Genomic DNA, 18471 nt, shown 5'->3' with positions numbered 1-18471 from the left:
TGTTTGTCAAGATTGCGTCCTGGGCCGTCTTCCCATCTGACTGGCACACTCTCCCTGGCTGACTTCGTCCCTGCCTATTGGTTGTCAGTGCACTCTGACCATGCCCCCGACTCCCATCTAGCTGCTTAGAAGTCCCACACACATCTCTTGACTCTTTCAGTCCAAAGTCACAACCATTTTCCCCACCCTAGTTCTCTTTTTGTTAACCCTATTTCGGTAATGGACTCCTGTCCAACCTGTTGCTTCAGGCTAAGAACCTGTGTTCTCTCCTTCCTGCCAGCTAAACCACTCATCCTTCCACTCCTCTACACTCCTGCTGTCCAGTCCTACTTACTGCCATACCCTCCGACCGTCATCCCTTCTGCTGGGTGGCTGCCCTGGAGCTGGTAGTGGTGGAGAAGTTCCCTGATCTTCCTAATCATACCAGAGGTGGCAGATCTCTTCTTGGTCTGATTTTTTGAGAATTGTTCCTGAAAGCTCAGGCTCCCTTTTTTCATCCCTCCCAGTAATCCTGGGAGCTACTAATATTTCTTAAAAACAAATGTCTCTACCTCCAACATTTTCTTTTTTTCTGTTATACTCAATTCTGCAGTTCAGAGTAGTATCTCTAAAATTCACATCTAACTGTGTCAGCCTCTTATTCAGTGAAGTCTTGTTACTTGTTATGCAAAATCCAAAAAAAAAATTTTTTTAAAGATTTTACTTATTCATTTTTCAGAGAGAGCAGTGAGAGACAGCACAAGTAAAGGGAGCTGCAGGCAGAGGGAGAAAGAAGCAGGCTCCCTGCTGGGCAAGGAGCCTAGGACCCTGGGGTCATGACCTGAGCTGAAAGCAGACACTTTTAACCAACTGAGCCACCCACACGTCCCTTAGTCCAAAATCTTTAACATGGCCCAAATCTTTGCTTGATCTAGGCCTTGCCACCTTTACTAGACTTTTCCCTCTTAACTTCTCCCTCTTTTGTAATGCAGCTCTGTGTGGGATTTCTTCATTTCCTGCGCTATGCCGCACCCTCTTTTCCTTTCTAGGGCCTCGCACTTAGCCATTTGCCCTGACGGGGAACACTTATGTCAGTTATTTACATTATTCAGGCTTCATCTTAGTACTTCCTCCAGGAAGCCTTCCCTGATCCTGCAGATCTGGTTTAGATAACCTCCTGTCAGTTCCTACTGTACCTCCTTAGAGTATGTGTAACATGCCTAGATAACTTCTGTTTGGGTAGAGATCCTTAGTATCTGGCACAGTCCCTGGCGCATGATAAATGTTTAATAAAACCATTTATTAAATGAAACCTTTAGGTATGGCTGAGATGGAAGAGAGTCTGTCATGGAGCCTCTGTTTGGGATTGATGTCTAGGTTGCTCTCCACACTTTGTTACATAGCCAGATGTCTTCAATTCATGTGCTCTGGAGAAGCACATCAACATCATTAATATTAAGGTTAGGTGGAATTCTAATCATATAAGGGAATGGGCTTTATTCAGCCCACTGGTAACAATAAAAGGTCTCAGTGCCATGTGACTTATTATTGTACACTAGATAGATGTACAAATCATTTCTTTTTCCAGACTATGGTCTTTTATACTGTTGAACATGAGCTAATTTTTTTTTTAACTAACCTTGCCATTGTTAAATTTCATATAGTGATCTAGCTCTTCATGCACTCTTCATTAAGTGATCCAAATACCATTTGACATTTAAAAAATTTACTAGTAGTAATTGTGATTTATTTATGAATTTTTTTTAAATCCCCAAATTCTTTTCAAGGGTTTTTAATTTAGTAAAAATAATGTATTAGACTGAGCCTCATGAAATTGCTGTTTTTTATGAGCCAAAAAGGTCAAATAGCAAATTCCTATGATTCAAACTAATATTTATGGAAGAATGCTATGTAGTTCTTGCTACATTTGGCACAGTGAATTTTTTTAATGTCAGTATTCAAGTGAAATTAGCAAATTCTGTTTCACCTTAGGAACAGCTGGATTTTATGGTGCTGTAGCAAATAGTTAAGCAAATAAAACTGTTAAGTATAAGAAGGTGGCTGGTTATTTCTTCCTTGACGAATTTAGAAGTGTTTAAGAAATACATTTCTGTGTATTTCACAATGTTTTTCTGGGCTGATTGTCAGGGTTTTTGTCTGATTTACTTATTTTTAAATATTTTATTTATTTGACAGAGACAGAGAGACAGCAAGAAAGGGAACACAAGCAGAGGGAGTGGGAAAGGGAAAGCAGGCTTCCCAAGAGCAGAGAGCCCAACCCAAGGGCTCTGGGATCATGACTTGAGCAGAAGGCAGAAACTTAATGACTGAGCCACCTAGGGGCCCCTTTGTTATTGCTTTACTCTCCACGTGTTTTATTTTGTTTTCCTCCTAGGAGTTATAAAAGATACAGTGTTTATGCCCCCTTTGTTTATCTAGAAACCTTGGACAGAACAATAATAAAGAAGTTAGTTGCTCCATAAGAAACAATCTTGTAACTTAATGCTAATGAGACTTTTTTTTTGCCAGAGCCCATCTCAACAGATTTCTATGTACAATGAGAAACAAGAACATTAATATGGTTTATTACAGGAAGGGTTTTTATAGGGCTTTGGTTTCATTGAGCTCCTCTGTGACAAAGCAAATTGATGGTAGTGATAGGCTAGTGATGTCATTGTGATGTAAGTTACTCCTACTTATCCTGCACATGCTTGCTAGTTTGGAACACTGTATGTCAACCTGTGATAGGGGAGACAAGACAGTTCTGTATGCAGAAGCCCATCATGGCTGTAACTGGAGATGAAACAGGTAAGAATTTTAAAGAGAGATTTAAATTAATTCTGAAAATTTTATTTTGAAGTTAAGAAAAATTTAGGGACCTCTGAGTGTTTCAAAAAGTGTTAATTTTCTAGTGGCCGAGGAGTAAGAAGTTTCTTTTAATATATATCTGTATGTCCTGAGCACACTCTGTGAAGGCATCTTAGTGTAAGTGCTTTTTTGCTCAGCGGATTGCTTTTTTGACCAAGGCAGTAATCCTTTCTCTCTGCCATTGTGCTTTACTAACATAAGCTGTTACTTCGTTGCAACCTGTTGCAAATTCAATGCAGCTACAAGTTAAACATACCGTTAAACATACCGTTCAACTTGTAAAAAATTAAGCTTCCGATTTCGTTGTTGTGTACAAATGTTGCTCCAAAACAGACTAGGAAAACGCAGCGTGTCGGCGGTGTTTGCGTGCCTACTTGTTTCTTTCCTCCTGTGTTTAAAATGGTCTGTACCTCAGCTAATCGAGTTCAAAGGGCTGACGTCACTACATTTCCTGGAATCGTGTTCGGCAGGGAAGTGGAAAAGTTAAACTCCAAGCGAGCTACACATTGACGTCAGCTCCGAGTCATGCTGTGATTTAGTCAGTTCCTTTCTGCTTTGTCAAGGGCTGCTGACAGATTTAGAGTTGTTAACTAGCTCGCCACTGCCTCTATCTCCAAGATCGCTCTTACACTGAATAGCTTTTCTCGTAAGCCTTACTTTAGCGTTTCTCTTGAGGTAAGTATCTGCTTGACGAGGGGGAACGCTTTGTGAAACCCGTAATGCTTGGGTGAGCAGAACTGCGAGGCCGTCCGTCCCGCCTCCGCCTACGTGGGCAGGTTGAGCCTCCCGCTGAGGCCGCTCCACACGTGCCGGGGGAGAGGTGGGCTCTGGAGCTCGAGGGTTTCCTCACCCTTGCTAGCTCTCGGCCACTGGCGCCTCGGAGTGCCCTCTAGCGCTCAGTCTGGGAAGTGCTTGTCTGAAAGTTGTCACACCCCCACCCCCACCCCTCCACCTCCCAGTCTCAGTTCTTGAAATTTGTGATCAGTAATTCTGTTGTTTGGTTTTCTTAATTACAGAATGATCCTGACCTAGTTGCTAATGTTCTGTATTAGGGTTGCATTGTTGTTTTTTTCGGTGGTGTCTCATTTCTAACCAAGTTCTGAATTTGCAGTTGAAATCACGAAGATGATTGTAAACAGCTTCACCACAGTTTAGCTTTTCAGAGTTAGTGGGTCTAAATCCTCTTCCTAGATGGAAACACTCCAATGATCTGAGCAACTAAAACCTGTATTAAAGCGTTTTGAAAATTATCTTGATGCACTATTATTTTTATCAAGTTTTTGTGAAATTTTAGAAAAGCTATAGATGCTAAAACTCTCAAATGACAAGTTTATTGTAAGATACAGATGGCCTTAAAATAATCTTAAATACTGCAATATGATTCTAGAAGCAAAAGGCATTTTGCGCATGTATTTATTTGCTAAAAATCATTAGTTGGCTTATATCTTTCTTTACTAAGACTTTAATTCCAATTCTCAGGTCTAACCATGAGAGAAGATTAAAAATAAAAAAAAAAAGATTTGAAAATTCACAATATATTTAAAGATGAAAGTTTAAAGTAAAACTTTGCATATATTTTTAGTCATTGCTTGTAAGTGAACATTCTTATACATTTATGTGTATGGAATGAACATACACTGTCCTTGAAGAGCTTTGTTTCACAGTTTTACCCATACATGAGTTACTTCCAATTTAAAATTTTTGAAATGCTAAAATTTAAAAATATCAAACTTTTTTCACAAGACCTCATTGTGCTTTGGAAATCATTATTTTTAGAAATCTGATCAGTTTTCACATAACCAATTCTATTTTGAAATGCTGTTTAAAAATGAAAAAGTTTTATTTGTTTGTTTTGAGGAACTGGAAGAGCACAGTGTTTAAGAGACTTTTTTTAAGTAATAGTAGAGGACCTACTGTATGGATTGGTGAACCACATGGGCCGATGTAGATCTTTGACTTACACATATTTTTGATCATGACCCACGTTTTACATCATGATGTTGTATACCTCTGTGTGTGTGTGTGTGTGTGTGTACATAAAACAAGTTTTCTTTTTAAATTTTTACTTAAATTCAATTAATTAACATATAAAATAACATCTTATTGTTGGTTTCAGAGGGAGAGGTCCTTGATTCATCAGTCTTACGTAATACTCAGTGCTCATTACATCACATTCCCTCCTTAATGTCCAGCACCCTGCTACCTCTTCCCCTCACCTCCCTCCCCTTCAGCAACCCTCATTTTGTTTCCTATGATTAGGAGTCTCTTCTGGTTTGTCTCTAATGCTTATCTTTGGGTGCCTGGGTAACTCAGTTGGTTAATTCTGACTCTTGATCACAGCTCAGGTCTTGATCTAAGGGTCATGAGTTTAAGCCCTGCAGTGTTTTTGGTTGCTTTGCTTTTTTAAAAGTGCTTATCTTTAAGTATAGTAGAGATATAATGTACTTTTCTATTTTTTCTGTTGCTCATGAAATTGATTTTATGACCCACTAATGGTTTAAAACTTATAGTTTGAAAAACTTGCCCAGACCAAAATCAGGCTAACAATGACTGGTATGGGAAAAGCTTTTAGGTATTTATTTATAGGATCATGGAATAAAATGTGGAAAGTGAACAGCTATAGTTTATAAAATTGTATTATTGAGACTTGTGGGTATAGTTTAAATTTTCATTAGAAGTAGTTTTTGGCTTCCTTTATTTTTATTATTTTTTTTATTTTTATTTTTAAATTTTTATTTATTTATTTATTTATAATTTTATTTATTTATTTTTATTATTATAAGCTAATTATGTTAAGAGCCTCACTCCATATCTTTTAGTCTCTGAGTCTTAAAAACTCTAATATATTATATTTAGCCTGGATTTCTGAATTATTAAAAATAAATATTCCAACTCATTCAAATTTGGAAAATAGTGTCTTAGTTAATATTTGATGCATGAGAATAAGGATACATTTCTCCTTGTGAAAGAAAGGCATTTGAAAAGCTTATTTTGGGGGAATTTTCACATAAAAGAAAGGTTTGGATCAGGTATAACAGTTTCTTAAACTTGCCAGCAAAGCAAATTATAATCATGGTGGAAGTGAAAAAAGTCATTTAGCTACCTTAAGTTTTAATAAAACTCCGAATCTGTATGGAAGTTTTACTGAAATTTCCATTGTTCTGCATTCCCAATATTTTTGAAAAACATTTCAATGAAATATTTTTCGGGATGATTGTTTCACTCTGCCCAGTTTTATTTGCCTATATGAATATATTGCCTAATAAAATAATTATGATACTTTGAATTTATGTAAGCTTTTAAAAAATTGTAGTGTTACAATATAAATACAAATACAGATGTGTTCAGTGCTATCAAACAATCAGATGGTGAGAGACCTACAGGAAACAGGTAATATAGGTTAAAGGATCTGGATAGGCCTCGCTGAGGAAACTATTTAAATACCCATGAGGAGAAGCAGTTTCCATGTATTTTTACTGATGTGCTCAGAGCAGATATTATATTTTCATATAATAACATGGATCAGAGTGGTAAATAACTCTTCCAAGCTCACAAAGCTAACAAGTGGTGAACCAGTTTGGACCTTCAGACTTTAAGACCAGACCTTGTCTGGTTCTGTTCACACCATATTACATTGCTCCTCAAAATTCACCTGATTAATTCATGCTAATTTTAGATGTGTTACCACAGCATACTACATACTACTCAGAAAACATACAAAATAAAGCTAGCATCATTTTAAATAGTCAAAGTGGATTTTTTTTCTAGAATTTTATTATTACCCTCACAGGGCAATAGAGTATATATTTGATAATATACAGAACTTTTCTTTTCTTTTTTTTTTTTTTTTAAAGATTTTATTTATTTATTTGACAGAGAGAGATCACAAGTAGGCAGAGAGGCAGGCAGAGAGAGAGAGAGAGGGAAGCAGGCTCCCTGCTGAGCAGAGAGCCCGATGCGGGACTCAATCCCAGGACCCTGAGATCATGACCTGAGCCGAAGGCAGCGGCTTAACCCACTGAGCCACCCAGGCGCCCCATACAGAACTTTTCATGTCAATATTTATAATATCTTTTACATAGATTTTTTTTTTACTCAAGATTTTCAGTAAACAACTCAGGAAGTTCCCTTATATATAACTTAAAGTAAAAATAGTTACTGATTTAATTCTTTGTGGTCTAACTACTATAATTATTGTAACAAATTTGAAACTGTTCAGTGCCTAAATAGTCAGTTAATCAGGATTTAGTTTTCCTGGAAAAAATAGAGCAGTGGAGAAGGGAAAGGTTTTGACAGTGTGAGACACAGGCAAGGACAAGGCTGATTTGGGCATTGTGTGCCCTGGCACTGTGGATGGGAGGGAGAGAAGGAAAAAAGAAAAGTAAAGATGTCCGTAGCTTCTTGGAGCTAGGGAAAAGAAGTCCCCTGCTTATCAGTACAACTTCAAAGTTAGCTCTGTTGCTTGTTACTTAGGTAGATTTGGGATAACGGACACCTAGCGAAATGACATATGAAGGTAGGCGCTCCATTTATAAAAATGTTTTTTTTCAGTTAATGTGCTCAGTACTACAGAGATATCAATTAGTAGATGAATAAACAAGCAAAATCACCATTATTTGGGATGTGGATAAGTTGTTCCACTTTGAAAACTATCAAGATAGGCATTTGGCTGAGTTTCTTATTTCTTTCTTTGTTAGGAAGAAACAAATACCTCTTTGACTTGTGAGGCTTTTCAGTTAGTTTTCTTATTAGCAGTCTGATGAGACTATAATATGGTTACTTATGATTCTCCACCTTTGAGGTTCTATTCTAAATGATTATAAACATTGAAAAGGACTTTTATCATCTTCTAATTTATTCTCTAAAGGAATATAATAAAATACTATATAAATTTTAGACATTTTTAATAGGCATATTTTTAAACAAAATAAGGAATAAGAGACATACGTTTCAATCATTCTCTTACCCAGGTTTGTTAGAAGGGAAACTCCAGAGGAAAATATTTTTATGGATGTTATATGCCTTTTAACTAATATACAGTATAAGCATAATTTGGAACATTGTCTTTCAGAACTTAAGGAAGGGAAGAGGAAGGGAACTAACATTTGCTGAATGCCTACCATGTGCCAGGCACTGTGCTAGACACTTTGACATACATTACAGGGTTTATTGTGAGTATTAAATGAGATAATGTATCCCCATTTTACAGATGAGGAAACTGAACTTGCCCCAAGTCACATGGCTGGTAAGTGGCAGAGCTGGACTAGAATCCAGACTCCAGATCCCATGCTTTTTCTACTGTACCGTGTTTAAAGCTTGCGAAGAGAGGTATGAAGCCTAATGACCAGAATTGAGAATTCTAGGAATTTTCTTTTTCCATGAAATATTTGATGCTAAACCTAAAAAAAAATTCCTGTCAGGAGGTAGATAGTGGAAAACACTAATTAGAACTCGTCTGCTTCTCAAATGCCAGGTGAAATGACTCCTATGTAAAGGAAGATTAGGAAATAATGCCAGTTTGAATAAATACATAGCATCTTATAAGGGCTTCTCACGCCTTAGTGTTAAAGACTTAAAGACTTAGCTATAATAATAGCTAATAATAGTCTTACATAATAATACTGCTTATTTTAAACATTCAAATGACAAAACCCTGGGAAGTTCAAAATTTCCTTCGTGGTGTGCATGTAAACCCACTGAGCACCCATGATATGCCAGACACTGTGCTAGGTTATAGGGAGTACCAGCTGAAAAAGACACCCCCGGCTTGTCTTTAAAGTTTTTGCTGCCTTAGAATAAAATTAGCATAGAAATATCTTTTATTTATTATCTTTCTTCAGTCACAAAATGATAGCCCCACTGGTGACTCATTTATTATCAGAAATAATGTATACAGAGAAATTCTAGAATAAATAATGTGGACACACATTTAGTAGTTAGCCAGAATAGGAATTGGCCTTGATAGATGTACAGGGATAAGAATATGTCATCAAAGATGGTAAGGTGGTTCTTTGAACTGTGATTCTAGGTATTGAATCTGCTTTTAATTGCCACTGAATTGGTAACATTGCAAACTGAAGCTAACCAAGATAAAAACTTTTTTTAATCACTTCTTTCAGCAACAAAACTTTCTGACATTTGGATTTTCTCAAAACAAGAGATTCTCTTTGCCCATATCTTTTTAGTGTATTTACTGATAAGATCCTATTTGAGATATGGAATTTATCCATTGACATTTACTCTGTGACCACTTAAAGTGTACCATCATATAGATTCCTTAGGATATTACAGAAATGTATATTAACTCCTACTAATTAATGCCAATTCATATTTCTGTCTTGAACTAATGACCTGCAATCTGATTTTTGTTGAAGGAGATAAATATATAGAGTATCTGAAACATTGCAATAAAACCCAATTTATTAGCTAACGTCCCAGAACTAATATATCCAAATATATCATCCCCTCCAAGTTATCATTTTAAAGTGATATCTTTTTTCTGAGCTGTTACTCAGAATGTTTTAAGAATAATTCTTTTGAATTGCTTCTATTGAATTGCCAAATTTGGTCCTTTGAGGGTGGTTTCAGCTTTTGGAAGCAGGCAAAAGTTTAGAAACATTTCTGCTTGTAAGACCAATGAATGAACTTTAGTCTTCATCTACGAAGCATACCTACCCCCCTTCTTTTCCTCTTTAAAAAAAGAATGAATACTCCTAAACTAACTTTTACATATCGTATGAGAATTCTGCTCTAACTTTATAGGACAGAAAATAGCAGATGCATACAAAAGGAGAGGGAGAGAGAAAGTATAACAAACCCCTGTATTAATTTTATTGCATTTCTCTGTAACCAGACTTTGCAAAAGAACAGCCCTAGACCAAGGTCTGTACCCATGCCCCCTGCGAATGTCAACACGATGACACATAAACTTCTCATTCGTCACTGGCTATTGTTCCAGTTTTAGAAAGCCTATGTAACCTCTAGCTGTTCCATTGTGTCAACCTTTATTATCCCATAACCTTCTTCCCTGGATGTGGGTAAAGAGAAAAGAGGAGAGAACTCTGTTATTCTGTGTTCCAGTCTACCTCCTCTGACAATATGGTTAAAATAGAAAAATCTTGAGTCAGTTAACAGTTAAAACTGTTTTTAAAATTATCTTCTTAAATATTTCAAAGCTGAGATACTCTATGATATACAATGAGATAACTGTATATACAGAATTTTAAATAGTCACAAAAATTTAGGATTTTCCCCAATTTTATTATTGATAGAGATTTTGCTGGTGATCATTGTACTTATCAGTTACTATTTGTCACAATTGTTTTTAAGATTATATGTAGAAGGAAGGAGAAGTGCATCCTTATAAGTGGTATTTTTGTTAATGTTATGAAGACCTTTAAGTGATCTTCCCTCAAAGCTCTTTTTTGAAAGTCTAAAAAATATTTTCACCTAATTCTTAAGCTCTAGGGGGAAAAAAAACCCTGACATTTACCCAAAAAGGAGCACCTAGATCAGTTTTTGATTGATCTTTTAAACTGCGTAGGTATTTTCATTTGTAAAAAAAAGTCTTCGTGTCCCTTTTGGGTAAAATTTCAGTTCTTACTCAATGGTTATAATGCATTTTAATGAAATATGGAAGTGATGTGTTTTCTGTTTTGATTGGCATTGGTTCAGACCGATTTTTGTAGGATTTGGTAACTTTTTAAAAACCTTTATCTTGTAGTTAGCTTTGAGACAGCATTAATTTTGTAATCTCTTAGAGTGTCAGATTAACTCTGGACCATACATTCTCAAAGTTGAAACAGTGGTGGTAGAAACATATTTCATCACTTAAATCCATCTGTCTCTTCTAGGAAGCTATGTTCATTAGAGTAGAAAGGCAAATGTTGAGTATAAATTAGGAAACCTGGAGGACTTTTAGTATTCAGTATGAATACTAAGTGAATATTAAGTCTGTTGTTTAACTATGATTGCACTATAATTAGAAAAGTTTTTTAAGTGAATACTTAGAAATGTATTATTATCTCAAGAAACCTACTTAAGACAAAAATGATCATCCCCCAGAGAAATTAGATTTAAGTAGAGCTTTGCTGTTTTGTTCTTTATTTTGTTTTGGTTTTTAAACTGAAAAGACAGCGAGCCTCAGTCATCTTCTGGTAGTAGGACTTATATTTAAGGACATCCAGTAACTGTCTCAGGCATGGTATAGGGGACAGGAAAATCTCTTATCTGGAATATTCAGAGAATGGAGATGTTCTGCTTAATTAACATTTTTGCAGTGGTATGCTAGAGCCAGCTCCCACCGGTATGCTAGAGTGATTATTAAATTTTCAGGGTTTTTGTGAGCTGGTTGTAAAAAGAGCCATTGTTAAAAATTAAATATATACAAAGAAATACATATATATTTAACAAATAGATTGTGTTAAAAACTATAAATACTCAAAACTCATCACTTCTCATAATTTTATCTATGCTCTTGAGGTTATTTACATCTCTTTTATCTGTATGGTGTCCTACTTACTGTGTATGTCTTCTCATCTCCACCTTCCAAGAGGTCATACTGGTAGCTTGAAATTGGCCATAGTGAAAATATTTATATCATGTGAATTGATAAACACATCAGGGCTTTTTTTCCCAAAGAGCAGTTGAAAAGCCTCCCTAATTTAGCCTTTGTTAAAACCTTTCTAAAATGTATGGGGGCATTTTTCTACCTTAACTGTATAGAGCATGCTGAATATTATTGTTCCAAATGCTGAAGATCTTTGATACCTAAGACTTTAATGCTCGAAATAATCATCTTAAATATTAGCAAGGTCACTTCTTATGACCTATAGAAGTATGTTATTTCCAGGTCAGTTTTATATAAAAGATCAAGTTGTAAATTGTTTATATAAACTTGTCATATTTTGTTTCATTGCAGCCGCCACTGGTGACATGCCGACTTACCAGATCCGAGCTCCTACAACTGCTTTGCCACAGGGAGTAGTGATGGCTGCCTCGCCAGGAAGCTTGCACAGTCCCCAGCAACTAGCCGAAGAAGCAACACGCAAACGAGAGCTGAGGCTAATGAAAAACAGGTAGGATGTTTCACCGGAAACCAGTAAACACCTATTGGACACACAACTTATTGCTGTGGGGCTTTTAAAAAAATTGCTTTTCCTGAGTCATTTCTCCCAAGTTACATGTTCTGTGGCATTTTGGGGTTTGTGCTCTGCATGTGACCATAATTAGATTATCTTGTCATCAGAGTGCCATTTCATCAGCAGGAGGCACATCCCTACGTGTGGTAACAGTAATATCTAAAAGATACATTAATTTTCTTAATGATGATGCAAGTGCTTTATTACAAATAAAGATTTATTTTTTACTTGGTATTTACTTTGTGAAATAGGTGATAAGTGTAATTTCTTTGCTTCTTTATGAGCAAAATAAATTTAAGTGTGAGTAAAGAATTGCTAAACCTCTTAGGGGCACCCGGTTCTACTTAGTCAGTAGAACATGCAACACTTGATCTTGGGGTCATGGGTTCAATCCCTGTTTTGGGGGTAGGGTTTACATAAATAAATAGAATTTTCTAAGCCTTTTGTATGTAGTTTCCTTTTATCTATTTTGTAACTTTGTTTTTATCTATTATACTGAAATACATATTAATTCTGATAAATTTTGGTCAAGTGCAAATACAAAGCAAAGAAAGAAACAAAATTATTCAGAGCCCTATCACTTAGAGATACCTACTAATATTATAGCATATGTACTTTCAGTTCACACTCTCATTTTCTCACTTACTCTTGTACCATGTTGCTGTAATTTTATTTTTTAAATAGGAGTATGTCATAAAAATGCTGTTTCCAAAATTCTTTAATTTGACTTGTATATTATTTCTTGGGTTAGTTTTTATGATGGAAAATGGTACAAACTAATCTGATTTTCAAAATGAACAGAATAGTCTAAGAGTTCTCCAAGTCATTTGGTCATCTTATTCCTAAGTGTTAAATCATATATATCCTCATTGTAAGAAAACAGTACATTTCAGATGACATCATGTGCTCACCTCTGACCAGGACCATGTGGTGGTGGTTTGTTAGTAGGCATTAGCAAGCTAGTTAGTCTAGAAATTGTGACTTTCGAGCTACTACAATTCAGAAATAAGTACTGACTTTGTGACAGTCCTTTGTAACTGAATGTGAATCCGCAGAAGCTATATTCAGCTTACTAACATCCCTTTAAATGTCATATTTTGAGGGTACCCGGGTGGCTCAGTCAGTTAAGCATCTGCCCTCTGCTCAGGTCATGATCCCAGGGTCCTGGGATCGGGTCCTGATCAGGCTCTCTGCTCAGTGGGGAGTCTACTTTTCCCTCTGACCCTCCCCTTGTTTGTTTGCTCTCTCTATCAAATAAATAAATAAAATATTAAATAAATAAAGGTCACATTTTTATATAATACAGGACTCCTTAAGTTGGCTTTAGTTCCCAAACATCGTAGCTATCACAGATCACTAGATGGAGTTTTATACCCTGGAAAATACAACCGATTACCCAAACTAAGATCATTTAAGATACGCACGTCTTTATCAGTGATTGTTCCAGGTTGACTAAGTTATGCTGGGTTCCTATTTTTCATTGTCAGCATTTTATTCAGAAATCCTGAAGGGGCTGAATGGGTGAGGCTCACATAGTATCACACATAGTTGTTCTATGCAAGTCTTACTATCAGAGATCTCTAACTTAGATCTGGTGGAGGAATATGGATATTTTAAAACTGTCCTTTCTGAGATCTTAGGGAGCTATGAAAACATTTGCTTCTATGCTCACAGAATTCAGTTTAGAAATATAAAGTATAGTAATAATGCAAACTGTAAAATTGTTCATTGATGTCTTATTTTCCTAAAGAAAATAAAAAGACCTAGAAAGTAGCATTCTTATTTCCCTTTTGTTTTTTAGATTTAAAAAAAAATGTCAGTAGAACTATCAATGAAATAGTGAAATATTGGGCAAGTGGGTTCCTCTAAAAGTGCCCCATAGCTACCTACACATAAATAAGAAATTTCCCTGCGGAAAACAGTCGTGAAATTTTACATTTAAAAAAATAATTCGCTAATAACAGCTATTGGGTAGTGTTTGTGTTTGAGCTGTAAATAACCCAGGGAGATGGAGCCTTCACCTCACAGGTGTTATTTTGATCTTATGTGACTGGTCCAGAGGTACGTGCAGCCAGAACAAAGGCTCAGCAGTGTCGTCAGGGATCCAGACTTCTCCTCCCTGCCCTGTCAGCTTTTGCAGATGACATTTGTTCTTAGGATCACAACAGGCAGGAAGAAAGGAGAAGGTCCAGAGCTTCTGGATCTTCTGAAAACTTCTGGCAGGTCCTCACAGCATCTTTCACCTGCGTTTTCTTGGCTAGAAATAGCTAATAGAATCTCTAGCTGCAAGGAATTCTGAGAAGGGTCTATCTTAGCTTTCCATATCTCAGTCTAAGAGCAGGACAAGGGAAGAGCCGATGATAAATGGCTAACAGGAGACTCAGCAGAGCAAGTACCATATGCAGGTTGTAAGTGCTTTGTTTCTACCGTTTCTTTAACTCTGACATAACTTGCACATGAAACCCGGTCTGGTTATTATCCTTACTTTCCAGATGAGGGACTGAGGCTCAGAGTGGTTAAATAATGAGCTGGTTAAGATCACGCAGCCCACACTGGACAGAACCTGGATGTGCAATCAGGCAGTCTTTCTTCCAGAGCCTGCCCGCTGCACTATTCCAGAGTCACCTCAAAGAGACCTCAGAGTAAGCTTCAGATTTCACTTCATGGAGAGTACGTAGGTTTTCTTATTAACGTGAAAGACCTCTCATGCATTCTCTTTTTATTCTTTGGCTGGCATTTATGACAGATCTGATAGATATTTCTCCTAGTCCAGCAACAATTTATATTTCTTTACAGCCTTGTCAGCATTTCCTCTTTGCCATGTACTTCCTCTCCATGCTGAGGATATATCCAGACAAAAGCAAGGCCCAAAAACTGAGCTAGCTATTAATAGAAGAAACAGGTGTTTTCCATAGCTGGGAAGTACTTGGGAATGTACCATCTACTGGTGCGATCATTTAAAGCTTGGTGCTTGGAACATTTTGACTGGTAACCTGCACCATTCCCACACGAGATATGAATTATATTTACAATAGATAGTACACCTTGGTAAAGAAATTAAAAAATAAATATCAAGCACTGCTATTACACATGTAAAATTTCATTTAATGATAACATGTTTTGTAGAGTGATTATCTTCCTTCCAGATCTAGAATTTAATATAATGATTCAATCATGAAAACATTGGTATTCATAAATGTATTTTAGTTCTTTATAGAAAGAAGAGTTGCAAATTTTATGTGTGGTTGGATTTGTTCTCAGTTTTTCCCTATGCATCACTGAGATTAAATCAATCTGTATTTGTCAGATTCAGTTTACTTCTTATATTTTTTTAATTTTCTCGTTAACTAGTTGAGAAGCCTGAGAACTTGGTGAGTTCACAGGGTGAGTGCATTGTTCTTGGCTAGGAAGTCAGGGTTGGTTTTTTCCTGCAGTTCACTGGGATTTCAAGGTCTTTTTTCTGCTGACACTTGGCCCCACGGAGAAAAAAACAGATAACCAGTTGTTAGTGAGTCAACTATCCTAAAAATAAAACAGAATTGGCCAAATCTGTTGTACACATCACTCCTGGTTCAGAATTGCAGCAGTGCTAGCTAGCATTATAGTAACTGGTGTTTAGACATCCAACACAACTCCTGTTAATATATGTTTGAGTTATCTCTTTCAACATAGGCTTTTTTGATCTGAAGTGTACCCCAAAGCAGTCATTTTCAGTTGACTCCTCCAAAAGAACACTATTATCAGAGGGTATATTCTACAGAGGAGTTAAAGGAAATAGTTGCCACCCCTTCCCACCCTGACAAAAAGGAAAAAGAGAAAAATGTTGGCTCTATTTATTATTTTTTGGTGGGGTTATGCATGAGAATGACTAACTCATCTGTGTATTTGTGTTTGTTGCTTTGGCTGGTCTGTTCCTTCTTTTGGGCATGCCTATAGCGCTTTAAAGATCCGTAGATTGGGTAGTAAATGCACGTGATTGGAAAACAGTCTTGACATAGAGTTTTGGGTTATAGTAGCTTCCTTTCCGAGGTTTTAATATTGGTGCTCTCACTTCGTGGGTTTAAATTGCCTGAATTATTGAGTGCTGGATTCTGTGCTATCCCTCCTTTCCTTCCTTAATTTTCAGAAGCGGAGTCCATTTCATTATGGTTTATGAAAATGTGTGTGACTTGCTTACCATTGTCTTTATCCATGTTGTTTTCTAGCCAATAAACTGCTTCTTGCAGTCATGGTCGAGCTTATTTGTTTTACCGATGAGATTCAGTCTTGAAGAAACAAAATCTACGATATTGACATTTCAAATTTCTGAGGATTAATTTTTCCAATATTTCTGACCAAAATAAAGTTAACTCATTGTGATGGAATATGTGGCTTTTGGTGGACAAAAATATTCAAGAGAATTGAAAAGATCTGTAAATGTTTTTGTAGAAATTCCACTTGGGGATGTGGTCCTATTGTTTTAGGTTACTGAAAATCATGCTGGTCACTGTTATCATGGAATGTGTGCCCTAAGAAAACAGCATTTACAATGAATGATGGACACATTGATCGTGCTCTCAAGTCGTTCTGTTGTTTGAAAGTATTCTTACAAAAGGCATGTGCTTGGTTACATTCGTTGTGTGGCTTTGTACAAACCTTGCCTAGGATTGATTGGTCTTTGAGTTTGGGGGGCAGAAGTTCATTTGAACCAGTCTGGATCGTGCTGGGAGGTTGTTCCTGTAGTCATTTGCCTTGTGTTGGTTCCAGGGAAGCTGCCCGGGAGTGTCGCAGGAAGAAGAAAGAATATGTCAAATGTCTTGAAAATCGTGTGGCTGTGCTTGAAAACCAAAACAAGACTCTCATTGAGGAACTCAAGGCCCTCAAAGATCTTTATTGCCATAAAGCAGAGTAACTGTCTTTGACTTGGACCTTGTTTATTATGAACTCTAATCAAGGCAGGAGATGCAGCAATTCTACTAATTGCCATGTGGACTTGTGGAAGGGACACTTGTGACCCTTAAAAATCCAGTTTGGCTTAGTGTTTGACATTGAATTGGGAACGCTGTTCCAAGATTTGGAATGCAGCCACGATCACATTTACCAAGCTTACATCAGTCTGCTTGTCCATAGCATGCAAAAAAAAAAAAAAAATGTTTTGTTTGCCCTTTTGCTTCTACTTTTTTTCAGGGAAGCTGCTAAAGAATGTCGACGTCGAAAGAAAGAATATGTAAAATGTCTGGAGAGTCGAGTTGCAGTGCTGGAAGTTCAGAACAAGAAGCTCATAGAGGAACTTGAAACTTTGAAAGACATTTGCTCTCCTAAAACAGATTAGTAGAAATATTTAACTATGAACTGATTACAACATGTACAGTTGCTTTTGAAGGCAATACAATATATAGCCAGCAAGAATTATGGCTTTTTTCCTTTGTATCATTCATCGTATTCTCTAACCTCTGACATTCCTAAAATGCTTCACTGTACGTAGTTAACTCTTAGCTGTAACTTCAATTTTTTTTTAAAGAGACAAGCTGTAAAAAAAAAAAAATGTATGTAACAGATTCTTAAAATGCAATATTTGTAAGACTTATTCCAATGTCACATATTTGCAGTTCCCAACCTCTGTCATGAATAGTGTCCTATGCAATAAAATTTTTTGCAGGTCTTTAAAAATCATTTTAGGAAAGGATGATCAAAGATAATGCATCCAGCAGTACAATAAAAGCAAACCACAAAAAAATACCTCAGGAAAGAATTGAAGGAAAGAAAGAATCAAAAGAATCTAATGACATGCCTATATGAAAATAAGAGCCTATAAATGAATTTATGGCATTTGCAGATTTTTATATTAGTTGCTTTGTAAAGAAAGTATTGTATTGCTGTCCTTGAATGGCATAGTTGAAGAGCGTTTTTAATAGAACCATGCTGGTTACACTTTGTAGTGTTTGGTGCTCATTTAACTATCTGAACTTTTACTACAGTTTTTACTCTATTGTGTAATATAAAAGATCTTGCAGAAGTTCTTAGTGTCTGTTTGAATGAATGAACCTCATGAAAGTTACAACAAATTTTTAATATATCTGGAATGTGTTAAAAGTAAAAGTTAATATTGTATTTGCAAACCTTCAAGGATACGCGAGCCAATTTCTACACCGGGTTTTGCTCTCTGCAGATGCTCTTTCCGCCATCTTGTAGGAAGGATGGCCTCAGAGCTGTTTCATAGAAGAGCAGCTACAGAGACTCAGGTCATGTGACAAAGCCTTTCTGGACAAAGCCTTTCTGCAGATGGCCCTTACTTTGAGTTTTAGCTAACGGCCGTAGGAGTTTTAAAGTAAAAACAAAAACAACCCAAGATTTTATTTTCCATTTCAAAACAGCTTGAAGTCTATATCAGATTAAAGATTTTTATGTCAACACATTCAGATGAAGTCCATTACATTGAGACGGCAGTGTTCTTAGTGGTATTTACATTTCATTCTGTTTTTATAATAAAAAGCTTTAAGGTGTA

The 18471-nt window shown here is 36.4% G+C and overlaps 1 protein-coding gene across 18 annotated transcripts in view; it reads left to right on the top strand.

Moving 5' to 3' along the window:
- The window catches only part of CREM (cAMP responsive element modulator), a 70042-nt gene extending 52060 nt beyond the window's left edge, over window positions 1-17982 (top strand). For 5 of the 18 annotated variants that reach the window (XM_080810074.1, XM_080810086.1, XM_080810088.1 and 2 more), the window contains 3 exons: window positions 8057-8092; window positions 11768-11924; window positions 16734-17982. In XM_080810074.1, coding sequence (XP_080666200.1) covers window positions 8057-8092; window positions 11768-11924; window positions 16734-16878 — 338 coding nt within the window. In that variant the 3' untranslated portion in view covers window positions 16879-17982. Of the gene's footprint in view, window positions 1-3350; window positions 3523-8056; window positions 8093-11767; window positions 11925-16733 lie in introns of those variants that run through there. The other 13 variants (XM_080810075.1, XM_080810087.1, XM_080810089.1 and 10 more) reach the window with 6 other exon arrangements.
- Window positions 17983-18471: the final 489 nt, after the last annotated feature.

The sequence above is a fragment of the Martes martes genome (assembly GCF_963455335.1).
Source record: "Martes martes genome assembly, chromosome: 8".
NCBI classification, from domain to species: Eukaryota; Metazoa; Chordata; class Mammalia; order Carnivora; family Mustelidae; genus Martes; species Martes martes.
The sequence above is the reverse complement of the archived record's forward strand: the minus strand, read 5'-3'. Positions and strand labels throughout refer to the sequence as shown.